The 19,978-nt window shown below is 40.2% G+C and overlaps 1 protein-coding gene across 1 annotated transcript; it reads right to left on the bottom strand.

Annotated features, from left to right (window-relative positions):
- Nucleotides 1-3,873: 3,873 nt before the first annotated feature.
- On the bottom strand, nucleotides 3,874-18,618 carry LOC117260948 (LON peptidase N-terminal domain and RING finger protein 3-like). Its single transcript, XM_033633090.2, has 12 exons — nucleotides 17,773-18,618; nucleotides 14,970-15,088; nucleotides 14,744-14,866; nucleotides 14,143-14,259; nucleotides 13,862-14,069; nucleotides 13,666-13,750; nucleotides 12,250-12,364; nucleotides 11,566-11,687; nucleotides 10,790-10,948; nucleotides 10,516-10,678; nucleotides 10,244-10,393; nucleotides 3,874-9,300 (listed from the first exon to the last, which is right to left on the bottom strand). Exons 1-12 carry the CDS (start codon nucleotides 18,458-18,460, stop codon nucleotides 9,142-9,144), a joined length of 2,208 nt encoding a protein of 735 aa, XP_033488981.2. The 5' UTR covers nucleotides 18,461-18,618; the 3' UTR covers nucleotides 3,874-9,141.
- Nucleotides 18,619-19,978: the final 1,360 nt, after the last annotated feature.

The following is a 19,978-nucleotide window of genomic DNA, read 5'->3' as shown; positions in this document are numbered from 1 at the left end:
TTGCATTAACTATGCTCACCATTTTAGTTTCGCAAGTTAGCATGTTAACATTTGCTGTGAAGCTGATGTCACGCTATATCAAGTTTTTTAGACGAGGTCGCCCTCTTGTGAGAAACGCACTGTGTTAGCTCTGCCTGCTACAGTCGTCAAGCAATGCTATTTGGACAAACTAATCATGATAAACAATATATGTGACTTGGCAGCCCAGAGCTGGATTACAGACCCTTATGCACTACCTCCACTTACATACCCGAATATTGTAGACTATCTTGTTTTTGGACTGCATACACTTTGGTAACAGAGATAATGGAGCATGTACCTCACATGATGGCGCCCACGTCAGACAGGGTACAGTATGACATACCTTCACATTCTTTGTTAACACTGTTTTTTTTTTCATAAACCAAAGTAGTGGACAAATTAAATTTAGACCTAATAATGGTGCTAAAATTAGGGCATCAACAAAGCTGTTAGAATTCATTTTGAGGGGGAATGTTTGAACCATAGGTAGTCCATCCTGTAACCTGTGAAGACATTTCATTCAAAACCACAAATCTAATGTTGTCTTGTTGGTGATGCTAGATGAAAAGTTACCTGATCAGTGAAGTCATTGGGGTTAATCCTCTGGGAACCACGACTGTCTGTGCAAAATTTCATGGCAATCCAACAGTAGTTGAGATATTTGAGTCTGGACCAAAGTGGTCGACTGACTGAGAGATCGGCATTGCATTACAGAGCCATGCTACTGATGTGGCTAGTGAGATAAGGTCACGTTTCCAGAATTTAAAAGATGTGTTTAACACATAATGAACATTTAACTGAACATCTTCATGTATTTTGGTTTGTGGCTGAGTGATAATTCAACAACAAAGACGGACCATCTAGTGCACTTGTAAGAGTCTCAGGAGTGCTGATTTGCATAAACAGGATAGATCCTAGACACTAAAGAAAAGGTTTTGATGACAGAAATGTACTGTATGCAATATGCTGGTCTCATTAAAGCTCCTATGCCTCTATATTTAGAGGCGCCGGGATTGGCAGGAGTAGGCCTTCAAATCTCTAAGAGTCCTTATGGGACTGCAGAGACGAGCTAAACTTGCTAATCTGCAGTATAATTACACTGAAGAGCAACAAATAAAGAGCATGCCAGGAAGTGAAGCAGACACTGCTCTTTCCCTCCATCTCTACTTCTCTAATACTTTCTCTAAGTTTCTAACTCTGACTGAGTGACCTACATTTGTGTTGCTTGCATAAACATAAACTTCCTGTCTGTCCAGCGTCCCCCCCCTCGCTCTGTGTATCTCTATCATTCGGATGCACATTAACAGTGTGTGTGTTTCTTATTTGTGAGCATGCAGTTCAAACATATTGGAGATGTGTGTGTGAAAACAAGCTGTCACTCACCTTGGTTTTGGTCCCACATTCCAAAAGCTTATACCTCTCTCTCTCTCTCTCTCTCTCTCTCTTTCTCTCTCTCTCTCTCTCTCTCTCTCTCTTTCTCTCTCTCTCTCTCTCTTCTTTCTCACATTCTCTCTCACAAACTTGTTTTCTCTCTGTGTTTTGTTCTCTTCAACAGTCTTTTCTTGGTTGTTTACTCTGCCTTATTTATCCTGCCACATTCACACACACACAAACCACCACCCTCCTCTTTCAAACTGCTCAGCTTGGATTTGTGTCCATCAGTAGTTTGGGCTTTCCTTCAGAGACCCTCTACTTCAGAGGAATGTTTTCATGACCCAAATTGGTTTTGTGAGCAGAAGTGCAGATTTACTGTATCAACTGTTTGTTTAGGCTATAGCCTCCTAACCTACAGGGTTTCACTCAGCCTGCCTTCTATGGACCTGACCTAAAATGAAATGTTGTTTAAGAATGTGACAACAGTGTGAGTTGTTACCTAACTGTTAGCCTATATAGGACTTGTGAAATGCAAAATCTCTGGTCACATTGCCCCCATGTGAACATATGAACTGCTGCTGCATCGATCTAATTAGATCGAAGAAGAAAATGTTGGCACTGTAAATCAGGAACACCTTGCATTTGCATGTTTCATAAGTATTATATCAATGATTCTAAATAACGAAGTACACGAGTTGACAGTTATCAACGGGCAAAAACAAAAATGCCTCTGGATGTAATTGAACAGGCTGTTCTCTTGCACTGTCTGTACATTTTCTTTCGAAAAGTAATGGAACAAAATTTGAATGTAATGTATTCCTGGTGATAATGAAACAGTAATTTGTGTATAACCCATGTATTTTGTAAGACTGCGATCATATGACCAATGCGCTGACAGGTGTAAAAGGAAGCAGTCCCACACAGGTTGGGGTGGTGGGTGGTTAACAAAACACAGACCTTTACCCCAGGAGACCGGAGTTCGGAGGCGTGTGAATCTTGAGTCATTTTAAGGTATGCCCCTACGAAGTTTCTTTTCTTAAACCTAACCACAGTAACTTTACTTGCCAAAACTAAACCTCCGTAACTTACTGTCAATTACGTAACTTTACGTCAAGTAAATAATGTCATTTGCAGGGCACTAACTTGTAGAAGATCATATGAACTGTTGCATGTGCATTTTTATGGCATATCGTTGTATAAGGATACATTGAATTATATAGACCTACAACCAATCAGAGTGACGAAACGTAGCGCTCAGAAATGGACAAGTGTATCAGACTGCAGCCTGCAGAGATAAGCTGTAACGGTGTAGCATCAATGTCTGTGAACGAGTTTTTGACATCAGAATGTGAAAGTAGTAGCCTACTTCAACAAAAAAATTCCATATGAGCGGCAGCCATCTTGGTTGTTTTCATTAGTGCCTTACCAACACTTTCTTTTATTAACCCTCTGACACTTGGAGCGACATCAGTTTTCTTGTGTTGCTTTTGGACACCTTTCGCAAGTATTTAAACCTTTAAACCTTTTCTTTCAAAAACATGGGAAAAGAGACAATGAACAACTTGATGAGTAAGTTGCAAACAAATATATAGATTAAGAAAAAATTAAAAATGAATAAATAAATACTGAACTAGGGAAAAAAGCCAGGTGAAAGTTATATTAATAGCTAATATTATTACATATTTCAAATTTGAATTTTTTTTTAAACTAATTTTCTTGTTTTTGATTTTCTCTTTTTACTAATTTCTTACAATTTTTTGGGGTCATTTCTTCTTTCATAGCTTATTGCCCTCTTCCCATGTTTCTGAAAGAAATCAAGCCAATTTACTCAGGTTTCAAAGGGTTAAACTACGTCTCTGCTCACCATAGTGTCAGCGTGAGAGTACGCAAGCCAAAAATGGCGTCATCATGTATTTTATACTAAATGCAAAGGCTCCACCAGTTGTCAGCCATCATATCAAAGATGCTCCATATTAGATAAATGGTTGTAATTGGCGAGGAGGGAGACAAGACGTGTCTGCCAGAGCAAATAAAACACGAGCTCACAGATTCCTCTGGTTCCCAGGCTAAGTCTGTATGCTAAGCTAGGCTGGTATCAGTCTGGTATTAATCTTTTTATCTAATGCATAAAAGTCTAGTACAAAGTGATTCTCTATGTTTATGTCTCTCTTTGTAAAGCCCTCCAAAACTACAGTGTTCGGTTTTTTTCCCAAAGAAAAGCTATTATTTTGAAGATTACATTTTACTTGCATGAAAATCTCCAAAACTGGAGTTGTATTGCTGGAAACGCTGACTACCTCCCACATCACTCACTGAACAGACCATTGTGCTTTGAAAGAATTCCGACTACACTGAAAGGTTTGATTCATCTTATGAATTATTGAACACAAAGTGATGTAACCAGAAATCTGATCTTATACTTTCTAAGAAACTCAGCCAACCCAGGAGAACACAAAGAAAGGAGACATCAGACTCAAGTCCAGTCCAGTGTGTTCTCAAGCAAGCTGAGAACACAAACCTTTTGGTTTATTCACAAGTTGCAGCTTCAAGACTGTACTTTTGCAAAAGTAATGCATACTAAAGTTTTACTATCAAAAACAGACATGTACAGAAAACATCAGAGAGATGTCGAGACATACATACATTCATCTTGTGCGATTTCACCCAGACACATTTAGAGGCCATGGACAGGAGGTTAACAGCCTTTGAAAGAAGCAGGCCATGTAGTGACTGATGTTAGCGCAAATATCTGAAAATATTAGGAGCACTTGGAAAAGCTTTTTTAGGACATTAAGATCTTTAAAGTTAGATGAGCATGGATGTTATATTAGGATTTTTTCAACTCACTTTAACAGGAGAGGACATACAAGAAGTCCTACACTTTGTTTCTGAGAAGCTTTTCACTTTGCCAGGTGAGATAAATCAAGTGCTCCTCAAAATACTTCAAATATTTGGGATCAGTATCCAATACATTACACACAAACCTATGAATTTTTGCAGTTTTAGTTGACAAAGTGACATAAACTCTGTGTGAAGAATTGATGAAGATGGTGCATTTTGACATGGGCACAAATCTTAAGAAAAAAAACACATTTTTGAAGCAGTGATGAGACACAGATGATATACGTTATTTGTTTAGACTCTCAAATTACACTTTTAACACAGATTAAACAAGACTGACAAGAAAACAACAAAATTAGGAAGCATAGTTTTTCTTTCTCTCTTTGTGGAAGTGCTCTAGAAGGATGCTAGAGGTAGTTACACTCCTTCAAAAGATCAGTGGTTGAATTCTGAAAGGTCAAGATATCAGTGGGCATCAGTAATCCCCCATCCTACTGTTTTTGCATAGCTGGATAACAAAAGATCAAAAAGATGCCACTTCTACATCTACACTGTTGTTATTTTGTTATGGTTACTGAACAAACTGGAGACATTGAAATTACAAGCCACTTCACAGCTTACAGGAAGTTTGTCAGCATGATCAACGTTATCATGAGTTTGGAGTGCTACAAAATGTCAAAAATGATACCATCAAGCTGCAGCAGCAGCTTAAACCCATCCTAATCTTTAAGGATTCAATTCTTGACACCAAGACAAATGCCACTGTGTTCACATCTTCACTGGGTCATAGCTTATAATCTGTGCTGTTTGCTATGGAAGCCGAGAAGGGTCGTGCTTGCAGTTATTTTTTTGATGCTGTCATCTCGAAATCACAAGTTAAATACGTTTTCATCATCACAAGATAACGAAACGATAAAAAAATAAAAAGTTTTCCAGTGATTACAGGTTAATTAATATATGTTGATTATTGGGAAAACAAAAGGCCAGTTTCTCAAGATAACAAGCTAATTTATCATCAAGATCAGGGGATAATTATTGGCAAGCTTGAAAATGAGTGTTTGGTTCATTTGATCACGCCTGACTTCAGCCTTCAAGATCACTGTCATGACTGTCAGGGAGGATTGTCCTTAAATGACAGGGAGCGTTATCTTTAACAGAGAGACAGAATGCAGTTTCTGCCGGTGTAGATAATGGTATAATTTACTAGTGATCTTTAGAGAAAGACTTTTTTTTGACACATTTTTTTTTAAATGAAAGCATGGCCATTTTTGGCTTCCGTAGTTTCCTGATTAACACTTCTCCTCTGAAATCATCTCTGTGATAATCCAAGCATATGGAAAAAATGTATCCTTTTTTATACATATATATATATATATTTAAAAAGCACAAAAAAAACATGAGTCAGCCAGGATTGCAGGAGCTAAGGCTAAGTGTGTTGGTTGTCGGTGTGGAAAAAAGTCAATTCTAACCCACAATGATTTAAAAACCTGGAATATGGTGGAGGTTTGCATTTAATAGCTTCGTAATTTAATGCAAAAACATGAGGGCAGCAGGCACCACCTCATTTAACTCTCAGCGAGAAAGCTAATAAGCTTATTTCCCAAAATGTCTTAATGTCTTATTGAATGCTTTAATTAGGCTAACTTAATGTGTAGGATTTCTGGGAACCAGATTACATAATGGATTAGTATTAACTGGTGTTATATGTCAATAATAATACTAATCACTTTTCCAACACAAACCCCTCTGCCATAGTCCAGGTTCTTAAAGACATTATCTTAAGATGTTATTTAGGGAACCCAAAGTTGTTGCACAAAACGTTAGCATACAGTAGTCACTATTGCAGTTTATACATCAAAGTGAAAATGGAAGAAGTCCAACTTAAGGCACTAGAACTGCTGTCACAGATGAATAATAATTCACAGAGTACAGTCAGGACATCAAGAAGCTTCACTGTCAACGATGAACTCGTTCATCAAGGGAGTTTAAATATTTTTTTCTTACTTATACTCATGCTTACAAATTGTAAAAATAAAATAGCATATGTGACTTTCTTTTCGGTGGCTTTTCCCTTTACCTCTACCTCTTCACATCTATCAGGAAATACATGCCTCTCTGAATTTGAAATATCTCTGTGATATGCTTTTATACTGGAGGTGTGGTTATATCTGACTAATGGCTTTTTCATTTCCTGCCCAGTTTGAACAACATAGCTTTTCAGTGGGCACCAGCTACAATATTAGCAAACATTACAAAGGTTATTGTTTTATACATTTTGGAGAGATAGCTGAAACCAGTTAATCTTATTTTCTCAGCACTTGTTCAATAGTACATGCCTCTTTAGACAGAAATCTTCTAATATAATTTAACACTTGGATCATTACACAATGGATTATATAGTTTATATAGTACTTTCTATAGTACTGCTGTTACATTCTGTGTCATATTGCAACCACCTGACAATAAAGTATCACCAAATTATTGTGGGGAAAATATTAAAAGATTGTGGTATTCACTTTCTCAATATTATAGCATTACACGGCTTTAGCCTTCAACAGAAAATAATAAATGTGGATAATTTAATGTGACACTCCCTGTACTAGTACAGGTGAAATACAGACAAAATAAACACACGACTAAGGTGAAGAAAATAATAAAATACAAAGAACGCAACTGACATAGAAACATGTAAAATCAAACACGCGTATATAAAATAAAAACATTTTAAAGGCAAAGCTCAACAATCTCTTGCATTTTCCAGAGATTTAGCTCTTGCCATGTAAAAACAGTCATGTCACAGACATCAGCAAGGCCTCAATATTTTTCTAACAACACCATTTTCTCAGAAATATATTTGTGGGAATTCTCCAAATCAATATATACAAATTTTCTTTCCGTGAAAATCATTTTCTGAACTAAAATTTGCAAAAGAAGGGAGATTAACCTTAAAATGGGCCTAGTATGCACTACCTAATGTGAAATTGTTTCACACCATGTTATTCTGTGGACAGAAGGCACCAGCCTTTAGCATACATCAATCAAACCCATATGAAAGGAGATCTGTAGCAGTAGCGTCGGACTACTAGACAGTGCAGACAGGCTTTCATTTAGGGACTGTTTACCGATTAAGTCATTAGAGGATTTGAGTTTATTCTGTGGTAATAAAAATAGTTAAGTATTCTGACACTAGCAATAGTGGAAATGCATATCCTGAAGCCTGTCTGCTCTGTTTCTTTCCCTTACTTAAAGTGGAAGTGCAACGCAAGTCTGAATAAATACTGAATAAATATACTTAGGACATAATGGTATCAGAAATCCAGGTATTGCTTGCCAGGCTCTCTTAAAGCCTGTAATTATTACAAGTACCTCTGCTATAGAGAGGCTGCTGACAGAGGGGGAATCCAAATATGTTAAAGTCAACATAGCTCAGATTGACACAGGCCGATACAAATACTGCATTGATTTGGGTCACCGGCGTTCTAAAAATATGTGGTCTGGAAGAGAATCTACCCTCAACTCCAATTTCTAGAGTTTGTCCTGGCTAGTTTTCAGTGGCAGCTATGTTGGCCCCAACTCTTTACCCCCTGCTGATTGTGTAAATAGTTGTATAACAGTAATAATACCCTACAACATTACAGAATATTATTACTGACGTTTGGGTCAAAGGTTAAGTTTAAACAAAAAGCCTTTGGAAAGTGAGCAGCTCAGCATCTCTTTCTGTAAAATGTAAACAATGTCACGGCATGCATAAATAACGACAAAATAAATAGTGAAAAATAAAAAACATGGATGAATGAAACACAAGAACAAGCAATGAAAAAGTTCAGTCCATTGTTATTCATGCAGCATGATGTAGTGTCAGACAGGGACAGCAATGAAGGAAGCAAGGAGGACAGGAAGACAGAATAGCAGCCAAAAAAATGATTGTTATTGAAGTTATAATAAAGGTGGCAGAATAGTAAACATATAGGTTTATCTGTTTCTGTCTACATTTAGTAATGGGCATACAAATTAATCATATCTAATCAGTATTATTATTATTATTACTACTATTCACTCAACAGTAGTGAGTGCAACCACACAAAAGGAAAATTGTTTGGTCTCTTGCAGAATTTCTATGTACATTTAGAGACATACAGCAAGTGGACACTGATTGGTTGAATCAATGGTACTTGCCATAAATGAATTTGTATGTCTGATCTGGGGAAATTGTTTTGTCTTTGTTTTAAAGCTATGTTCAGACAGGCAGCTCAGCCTGTTTTTGGGAAAAATCACTCATATCAGACTGCAAAGTTTGTTTTCACAAAAAAAATGTATGCAAGAGGAAGAACAAAGAACTATAAACATGGAGGAGGGCCAGAAAGGCAACAGTGGAACCTGGACATTTGAAGACATAAGAGCACAAAAGCTTGTTGCTGTATACCTGGAAATGTAGCTTCTTAGCATGTGCGCATTAGTATTGTTACAGTGACATCCAATGTTATAACAGAAGATGATGTAATGTACCAAATCTAATCACATGTGACTTGTAATGATGACAGTCATCATAAGAAATCAGATGTCCCTTCTGTCTGAACATAGCTTCAATCTGCAGGTCTGCACGGCTGTTTTTTTTGTATGGTGTGAAGAGAATGTTATGAACAAAGATATCTATGTATTCAGCTCACTCTCATCTTTGTTGCTGCTTTTTTTTAGTCAAAGTTTGCTGTAGATGTGCAGATGAGTCCATCACTGTTTTGTGAATGGGGTGGGGCTACAACAAAGAAGGTGCAACAACATCAATGTCAGTTCTTTGTGCATCAAAAGTAAGAACAACAGGTCAACTGCTGCTTTGGAGGAGGATGTGTGTCTGTGTGTATGGGGGGGCAGGTGGTTACTGCATTTTCCAGGCAGGTGGAGAAGATGTCACCGGTGCCTGTTGTGGGCCATGAGGAGCAGCACCTTGCGGATGCCGCTGAGGCGATCTTTCAGAGAGGTGAGGGCCAGAAATGGCAGCTGGGCTCGGCCTTCTAATGGAAGAACAGCTAGCAGCCACCAGCACCATGAGGGACCGTTAGGACTGTCCTGAAGGAGGAGGAGACACAATGAGAGGGTGTTAAAGATTAAATAAAGTAAAAAGAAAATTACAGTAAATTTCAACTTTTATTATGAAAACTGAGGCCATCTGACTATGTGTGACGCTAACTTTGCTGAGAGACACCTGTTTTTGATTATCTCATCAGTCCTGCAATGTTTGAACAATTTCAGTCTGGTTTTTGCTCCTTTTGCAGTACAGAGACAACCTTTGTGAAAATGATGATGGCAGCTGAGTCTAGGCTTTTAACCATACTCATCTTTTTTGATCAGAGTGTAGCTTTCGATACCATCTCACATAACATCTTGGAGAGATTATCTCCCACTGGAATCATTGGCACCTGTTTTGCCTGGTTTAGATCCTATCTCTCTGACCACACTCACTTTGTCCAACTTAAAAGTTTCAGATCAAACTTTTCCAGTTACTAGCGGTGTTCCTCAAAGCTCTGTTTTGGGTCCCGTTCTCTTTATTATTTCCCTTCTACGTCTTGGTCATATGTTTAGGATACTTGGCACACTCAATTTCACTGCTTCGTGGACAACGCCCAGCTCTGTCGATCCACCAAGCCTATTTCCACTCCTCCCCCCACTTCCCTATGTCCAGAAGTCCAGGCAGTGGAAATACAACGCAATTTTGACTATTCAAAGGGAAAGTGACATTGCTATACCAACCACTGGCCATCTTACAGTGCATCACTTCAGTGTTCCTACCGGCAGTGCAAATGCAAACAGAAAAAAAAGCCCTTAAATAGGCCTATGTAGTTCTTGGGGAGCTCTTTTAAGGGAGTTCCCAGAACGGTCTATGGTTAGTCGGACAGCATACTTCCCTCTACATCCCACCAATCATCTTGCTCATCGGTTTTAGCCAACAGCACCGTAACTCCAATTCACAACTTGATTACATCCCGTCACTTGGTAAATTGTGTCTGTGTACCTGAAGTGCAGAGTCTTTCTGAGGCATCGGTCCAAAGTGTCCTTCAATGCGTTCCTTCTGTTCTGTCTTTAAGGAGTTGACCCATACCAGAGCCTGGTCGTACACTATGTCATGCAGAGACTGCAGCTCACGCTCTTCCAGACCCTCCACCTACACACATACACACACATACATGTTTGAATATAATAAATGCTGGTAATTTCTCTATAAAGCCATCACTTCTCCATCCCATCAACCCTCTAGCTACTCCTCATCTGTCCACTCCCTCATACCTTAACATCCTCCAGGTACTCTATATCAGCTGTGTTGTATCCATCCCTCTCGCTGTGCTGAATGACTTTAAACCTCCGTCTGCCGATGGTGTCCACAACTGAACGGCCATCTGAAAAGAACTTCACATCACGGATCTCCAACAGGCACCCATAGTCTGCAAACCTAGAAACACAAAAAGGAGGGGCCGCGATGTTACACTTCTTGCATCCATACTCTTACACTCCTGTATTTAACACATGACCAAGCAGACACAGGTACTGTCCAAGTACTGACCCCTTAAGGTTATCTGCCAGACACATGCCAAAGCAGTTGGTTCCCGTCTCCATGCATCGGCGAATCATCAGTCTGTAGCACGGCTCGAAGATATGGAGAGGGCACGGCACAGTGGGGAAGGCCATGGTGCACACAAATATAGGCACATTCTTGTTAAGACTGAGGAAAGAAAGGAATAAAGGAGCATGTGTTTAATGTGGTGCACAGCAGCGTCATGATACAAGGAAGTGTAATATTTATATTCTGTTTTCATGGTCAAGAATTCATTTGTCAATCTCAATTTCGGACGCCAAAATGAGTGAAAGGTCCTTAAAATGTTCATAAAACAGAAATTTTAACATCTATAATTACCTCACTACTGTGCAAATTTGATCTGCACCATTACTCACGACTAACCTTTAGACCAAAGACCAAAAAACCCCAGAAAAAAACAACACTGGCTTCTGTGACAGTGAATAAGTTTTGCACCAGTTTAAGAGAAGTTATTTACTGGAGTTTGCTCTCGGCTCAAGGAGAGTGATACTTGATGCCTGAGGTGACGCACGCTAAGAAGTCAGTGTGTCAAACACGTGTGTTATCTACTCTAGGTCAGTGGGTCAAACAACAGGACATTCACATAATGTGTTATGTCAGTCACACATTCTTAAACATAAACTATAATCGGTGAGAGGAAAGGATTTGACAAGAGCAGAGAGAAGAGAACAAATAGAGCATAACGAACAAGTGAAACCTGATTGTAAGACAGAGGAGAGGAGCAGAGGACGGCACAAACATACTTGGAGAGCTCAGCCATCTCATCCTGGTGGATTTTCTGTCTTTCCATGAGCTCAGAGGGAAGATACTTCGATATCAGCTTCTCCATTGCCACTGTCTTACAGTACTGCCTCTGGACCAGGTACTAGAGAGAGATACAGACATGTCCTATGTTAGAAATGTGTTTATAATTAAAGAAACATAGAGTGAGTTTTCAATGCCATCCATGTTGAGGCTTGCTCTATATTTCGCCCCCAAAGATCACCTTGTTCTGTGTGTGACACCCTGATTGTGACCTTACTGAGACATCGGGTATCATTTGTGATGTAACAGATCGAAATTAAACAAGAGTTTGTGGGTCAATGTCATTTCAAAATTCAGCATTTCCACTATCAGTTACGTTCATTCAGTCATGGCAGGCCACCAACTCCACATTTAGATCAACAGCAATCCCTGGCATCATGTTTCCTTACATAAAAATGACCCCAGTGACTTACACAGTTAGATATACAGATTTTAAATATGGGAAAAAGAGAGCGCTGGTATCTGCTCGGTACACTGTATTGGCAAATATTCTTAAGTGTGGTGTCGGAGGAGAAAAAGTTGGATCAGGGAAATAATTACTGGTTTCGGTTTAGATTACGCTCAATGGCACCTTGTGGACCAGTGTATGTTATAATCCTATGAGAGAGTATCACAGGGCATACCTCAGACAGCTCCTCTTTACAGAGTGGACACCTCGGGTTGTGGTCCAGACATCTCTCCAGACACCGAAGACAGAAGGTGTGACCGCACGGTGTCGTCACTGGCTCATAGAAAAGTCTGGGTGGGAAATATATAAAAATACAACAGCTCAAAGTCATAAGACATAAGAGTGTGAGGCTGCAACCATAACAGTTTTTTTTCATTAGCCATTAGAGGGTAAGTTGGATATTATTCAACCTGGACCCCATTTCCCCATGTTTTTGTGTCTTAATGACTAATAGAGACATTCATTTTTGAAACTGATCCACCATTATGCAAGGCTGCTGCAACCGGCAGCTGCAAAACAGGCTGCAGTGCAACCACTTGGGGCATTTGTGCACCGTCCAATTATGCCCACTAAAAGTGCTTGTTTTTACAATTGACAGGCTGAGATTGTTGTTATACCTGTTTGGCAATATCATGGAAGGGACCCCTCCCTTGACCTCTTTGTCCAAGATTAAAATCCTTATTGTTTAATCAGAAACAGCCTCAAAATTGCCATCGCCAAACCCACCAGACTCCATATAAATTAACAATAGTTATAGCCTGTATAGAGCCAGCATGTTTTCATCTGTAAGTGGGTGAATTAATGGTTTACTTCAACCAAACCAGAGTTGGTGATCGTTGAAACAGTGTCGGGTCAACTCTGTCAAGGTTGGATGAAGTGTGTTTTATGATCATAGGTGATGACTAATGAATGCTGTTTCTTTAAATGGAGTTTTTTGCCATAGTAATTTTAGGGTTGTTTCAGGTTAAATAAAAAAGATATTACTCTTTAACACAGAGGAGTATCTCTGTAGGGATCCTTTCCATAATGTTATCAGACAATGCTACGAAAAATCTGAGCCTGTCAGTGGCAAAAATAAGCACTTTTAGTGGGCGTAAATTGACAGTGCACAATTGCCCATTAACATTACTGTATGTTGCATGTTTCACAGCTGCCTCACTTAATACTGGACCAATATTCAAAACTGTTGTCTCCTTTAGTCACTTAGACACAAAAAATTGGAACATAGAGTCCAGGTTTAAAATATCGAGGCCCCCCTTTAATCTTTCCATTATTTTTTAGATTAATCAATAAATCATTTTGTCTACCAAAAAAGAAAGTGAAATAAATATAAATATGAGGTTGTCTGTTAGTGTGAATATCAGCAGTTTGGTCCCACATTAGCTAAGACAAAGACTTTTTTATTCCTTTCTTAAAGGCTGTATGGCAGTATAATGATGTAGTAAAAGCTGCTGCATGTCACACATTTCGTCACAGGCTACATAACTGTTAGTGAAAATTTAGCACACACTATACAACTGATAACTTAATTGCATGCTGTGTGACTTTCAATAAAGGTTAAGCCTGAATCAAACTGTAAAGCAAAGCTCACCTCATACAAAGAGAACACTCCAGATCTGTGGGGTCCAAGACGTCACCAACTGCAGAGCTCGATGGATTAGTCGCCTCTGCTGGATCTGAATGGAGAGATTATCAAATCAAAATAGTAAAACACAAATGCTAATGGAGGGGGTGTGTATGTGTTACTCGGCTAGGTGCATGTGTGTGAACAAACTCTGAAAGCTCACCAGATTTGGCTTTCTTGTGATCGCTGCTACTCTCCTGTCCTCCCTCCTCCACCTCCTCCTCCATGCTCCACCGTTTCCTTTTGAGGAGAAAACGGTGATCCAGTCTCCTGACCTCAGGCTTTCCCTGACCTTTGACCTGACTGCCCTCTGGAGCAGGAGGAGCGGGCGCAAGACTGGACGCTGATGACAACAAGTTGGTGCTAAAGATCTGAAAGAAAATGAAACCTTAATGTCATGCTTATTTTCTAACTGCTGACTGCCAGATGTGGAGCATCTCTTACCTGGGAGGGAGTGTTAATGCTGCTCTTGATGTGTGCTCTGGAAGACAGTGTGTTGGAGCAGTCTGAGATGTGCTCAGGAACCTGATCTGTAACTGGAGCCAGGAGATCACTGAGAAGCTGAAAGAAGACAACATACAATAATGTGATTATTGTATATGCATTCATGATAGTATAACAATCCCCCAATGCTAATGCAGTGTGTCATGTTTTCTTTGAAATAAGCCAGACACAACTGGACAAAACCAAGAAATGACAAATTGCTTAATGCAGTTGTAGACTGTGAGACCTCTTCTATGTATTAAAGGTTCTGTATGAAACTTTGAGCGAATCCTTATTATTAGTGACACCACTCTCTAAGGCTGTGAAGTGAACTGCATCCTGGTGTTTGTGCTCACACACTGTGGCATGAGAAAACACCTGGGAAAAGTTGCTTTGCTTTTATTCGCCAATAGTTTTAAGCTGTTAACTATATAGTAAAACTTCATGATGTTAATAGCAAATAATAAGAAATGTAAACGTGAGATATATGACAATAGGGTCTTTTGAGGGGTGACAGCTGGGATAAGCATATTGTAAAATTAAACTTTGATGTTGTATTTACCTTGTGGGCCTCAGCCTTGGCCAGTCTACAGTCAGGCTCCAGAGACAGACAGACCAGGTACTCCCTAAGAGCTTCCTCTGTCCTGCCCAGTGATACCAGGGCCTGGGCCTTACGAACATGACCCTGTAGGCAGGAAGAAGACATACCACTTAGCTTTTTACATTTTATGAACATAAACTTATTATTGCATATATTTCTATAATGCAGAAAATGTTGTCTGCTATACCTTGGACCAGTGAGGCATAAGTCTGCAGGCCATCTCAGCATCTCTCAGAGCCTTTTCATAGCGTCTCAAACTGGAGTGGATCTGGGAGCGATTACTGAACAGTATGTGGTCCATGGGTGCTGAAGAGGAGAGGAGGGACAGTTAAATAAATCAGTCGGTCAGGTAGTTGTTACTTACAACCATAGTTAGATTGGTAGTGTTACAAGACATTAGGGCAACAGTCTAAAGGCCAAAGATATTCCCTTTACAATGATGTTAACCAGAGAAAAGTAGCAGATTGTCACATTTGGGCAGCTGAAATCGGTGCATTTTTGGTTTAATGACCCCTATACTGTGGCAACTGTTTCACAATACACTGCAGAATTAAAAAAAAAAAAAAAGCAAGGCCACCACCTGTTTATTTTCTTATGTCTTGAAAAGCTGAATTTACTGGTGATATAAGGTTTCAAGTTACATGACAGAAGGACTGTTCAAAATGGATCAGTTTCCACATTATAAAACACGTTCTGGAAAAAAAAAAAAAAAAAAAAAAAAGCGTGCTGCCTTACAAAACCAGTGCAGCACTATCAAGGTCACCCACATTCCAGGTTTCATAACGATGAAAACTTATGCAAATGTCGCAGTTAGCCCTATGGGAATCAGAGGGGAAATATATCTCTGGCTTTAGTACAGGCACAGGTAGTAAATCACTCCATGAAACAAAAACAGAAATAGAAGTGCAGGAGAGCAGAAGGGATTCTTTCACAAGACAATTTAAAAGATTTTAGGTGACCCACAGGTTGTAGATGTTAATGCATGTGCAGTATCAGGTATATCATGCACAATACTTGCAATAAAAGATGGATATAATGCATGCTTAGCACAATTTCTGAATGATACTCATTTTCAAGAGTAATTACTGCTTCGTTGCACACACACATGCATCTGTACACACACACACACACACTTGAGCTAATTATAACACTGTGATCACTGTACTGACTTGCATTCATTCCCCGCAGGCTTACCTGAACCTTAACCATAACTACCAAACACAACCTTCAGCCTTGGATTAATCCTGATCCAACTCTAAATTTAACTCTAAAACTATGTCTTAACCCCACAACAAGAGGTTAACCCAGTTGGTAAGTGAATCCCCACAATTTGAGGGTGCAAGCAGATATTTTTCCCCCACAGTGGGATGAATGTACAGCACACAAACACACACAAACTGCCCAGTACAAACACCATGCAGGTGATTCGACCTTATTTAAGGGCATTAAAAATATTTCCAGAAAATATATTGATAAACAGGGTAAAGCACATAACAGTTTCTGTAGGTACAGCAGCTTCCACTTTCCTTGCCTTCCTGAGATTCAGCTCACAAACTGATTTGCACAAATGCTTTAGTTAAGCAAGTGTTCCAGTAGAAATTGCATGCTTTAGTTAATAACCAAAAATGAGTCAGAGTGATAGAGTTAATGGGGCAGCCTTTAACCCCTCCCCCAGGATCAAAGATCAACATCCTGCAGGTCATTTCTGCAAGTCATTGCGGTTTGAAGCCAGTCCCACCAAAATATGAGCGTTATGTCATTCTTTGTTAAGCATTATTTATCACATCACCCTCGCTAAACATTCTGAATGAATCACATTGAGTAACATCCTGGAGCATGCTATAGGACCCTGGAAACAGCCCGGGACAACCCCATGCTATTACTGTGGGACCCACCCAGCTCAGCAACAGTCAGCTGCCTGCGCAGTTCCACTGCATCGGCTGGGAGATAAATGCTCTGCTGGTGGGGACCCAGTGCATAGAGATGTCTATCTCCTCTGTCAGCTGTCGACAAATCGGCCAGGGGAAACTCTGGTATACTTATCAGAGGATTCAAATGTCAGCGAAACCAGTAACTTTAAACTTACACAACCAGTGCTGCTGCAGAACAACACAGTGAAGTCAAATGAGGTTAGGTCACGTATCCCAGTCATATAAGACCTCCGTGTTAGAGGAGATTCTCCATTTCAGCAGTTGACAAAGTGCCTCAGAATCTGTTACACAGTCTAATTTAACCAAACTAAATTAACTAAACTAAAACTTAACTAAAACTAAATTTACATCACTTTACCAACTTTGCATAGTACATCTCATCTCTTACATGATTCATATATGAATCCCTATGAAGTAGCCCTTATTCCAGAGCACAGATCCTAACTGTAAATCTGTCCATACTATCAGTTATTTTACTACAGATAATCCCTGTCTGCAGGTCACAGTTCACCTGTCTGATCACCACACCTCCTCTGCCTATTATAAACCTCTGGTTTCATGCTATGAGCAGAAGCGTCCCTAGTGGTGACCTGCAATAGTACCCTTGACCCACATTTGCCTGAATCATTGTTTGACGTTATACAATGAGGGAGCTGAGGGGGGCGGGTTACGTGCTTACGCAATGTTTGGTCCACTAGCCCAGCCTACATAACCGTGTTATCCAACACATGGCCCTGTGACTCTCAGATGCCAGTAGAGGCAGCTAACTGCTGGGAAGTGTGTCTAACAGTATATAACACACTTATGAAACGAAGGCATATGTAATAATTGCGATATATTATTTATGTACGGCTTCATGATAAGTCACCTGACATGTTAGTATGTAGCATAAACCTTATTATACTGAAGAATAACAACAGCAAACATGGAGTTTAAGAAGCACAAATATTTAGCCCAGTCACATACGCAGTAGAGACATGCTCACTGTATGTCAATTGTTAAGTTGCTCTTACATATAACAGTGAAGTTGCTCTAACATATAACAGTAAAGTGTCCCACCTATCAGTATGGCTTGGTTGTATTTCTCCAGCGCTGCTTCCATCTTCTTCTCGGCGTACAGTCCGTTGCCCTCCCGCCTCAGCCGGCCTGCCTGGCTCCAGGTGGGGAACCACTTGGCCAGCAGGTTGCTGAGGACCACATTGACCCTGTAACTCTGGACGTCTGCTACCCTGGAGCTGTCCCTGCACTCCTTACACATCATCTGCTTCACCTCCCTCTCCAGACACTTCTTGCAGAAGCAGTGTCCGCACGGCAGGGTCACAGGCTCAAAGAGAAAGCTCAGACATATCCGGCAGGAGAAGTCCTCGTATCCGAAACCTGTCGCACCAACTCCCAGGCATCGAGCCGCCACCGTAGCCTCTCCCTCCTCTCCTCTCCCCGCGCACCTGGTTTGACTGTCACCCAGGTCTTGCCTCCTGATACTACTCGCCAGGTACTCTATGAGGTTGGCCAGGTGAACAGGTCTCAGTCGCTCTTTCTCCGACGCTTGTCTGTAGACACTGAAAGCTTCTGCGAATTTGCCCCCGAAGGCGAGAGCGTCAGCCCGCTTCACCATCAGCTCCTGCCGGCTGCCTGGATCTCCGAAACCCGCTAGTTGGCACTCGTAGATATCCGCAGCTAGGTCGAAGTTTTTCGACTGGAAAGCCTCCGCTGCAAGCTGCAGCATACTCTCACTCTCCGTCCCCATGCCTAGCTGTATGCTCAAAGTGTGTCTCCTCACCTATGTGGTGCATATCAGGTCGATACCCCAGCTGCCATTCATGTTTGCATCCGTTGCTGGGAAGTACTGACCACACTGATGCACGTTCATGTCAGGAAGTACCCATATTATTCTCAATGGACCAGCGCATTAGAAAAAAACTGTTATGTAAAAGTTGTGTCATGTGATGCTGGCCAGCTGTTCTCATTGGACGACTTGAGAAAAACTGTTACAAAACAATCTGCCATGTAACAGTGTCGGGGGGCCGGAGCCAGTCTGACCTGCATGCGGCACTTAAGTAAACAGTGGCGGGTCAGTGTGGGAGCCCAGCTGGGGGACCATCAGAGGTCACTGGCGGTGGAGCTGGAGGACTCCCCAACACATTAGGAACTTTATTAGAATCATATTTCAATAAGTTATTCCAAATGATAATAATTCATGTTCAATAATATTTTTTCAGTGAGTTTGCTGTCTTTGCTGGTCAGAGGGGACAGACCTATAGTAGTTTTATTTATGTACCAGAATCAGGTCATAGCCCTATGCACCAAAAAAAAAAAAAAGAGAGAGAGAGAGAAAAATACTCAAATGAAGTTTCTTGGGGTGTGATGTCAGGTCTGTTTGGTGGTCAGAAATTAAAGAGTTATAAAACACATCTGGGACACAGTAAATAACCCATGGGTGTGGGCTCTTAGAGGCATTCACTCCCCATTTCTGTTCATATTATACAACAAATAGGGGAAATATGTGACCTACAATAAGTTGCTAGCGTGACCTGTTATGTGACCTAGTACGGCTCCTCACCTGTCATGTAAAAGGTAAAGCAGTTATGTGACTGTCAAAACTGCTTTATGTAAGTTGTTTTCTTTGTTTTTTTTACAATTAGAAAACCTGATTATAATCATTACTTCTTTTATAGATCAAGTAGAAGTTCCATTTACATATCTTTGGAAATGCTATATACTAAACGTTATGTTACACAGGCATCAGTTTGAGCACAATGTAAGCATTGAGGACAGTTTACATGGGTTGCCCTGTGCAATACCCTTGAAGAAATGTGGGAATGTGAAGGCTTCTGCTCATGGGCACTTTGACAAATCTTTGGATGCAATAATACCATTCACTGTCAAACTGACATTTTGAATGTCAGACTTTCATCTTGGACTTGGTCACATTTTACTTGCTCTTGTCTCAGTCTCAGACAAAGAGGACTTGGGATTTTAACTGTGGAGATATCACCAAACTGCTGTTAAGTTTATTTCATATCTGCAGTGTTATCATTTGTTTGCTCATAGAAAACAGAAAAATAACCACATAGAATATTCACCTCTGCAATGGCTTTTGATTATTCTATTAAAACGTTTCTCATGGTACACTTACCCATAGCCTACACACATAAATGCAGTTTGGAAATAAAATGGCTGAATGAAGAGGGATCTTTCGTTTTCTGTGGGTGTGTTTAGAGGCTCTTTCAGGTCAATTTCAGGAGTGCCTGTTGTTTGTGCTTTC

This window comes from Epinephelus lanceolatus, chromosome 7 (assembly GCF_041903045.1).
Source record: "Epinephelus lanceolatus isolate andai-2023 chromosome 7, ASM4190304v1, whole genome shotgun sequence".
Taxonomy (NCBI): domain Eukaryota; kingdom Metazoa; phylum Chordata; class Actinopteri; order Perciformes; family Serranidae; genus Epinephelus; species Epinephelus lanceolatus.
This window is presented reverse-complemented; position numbering and strand designations above follow the sequence as displayed.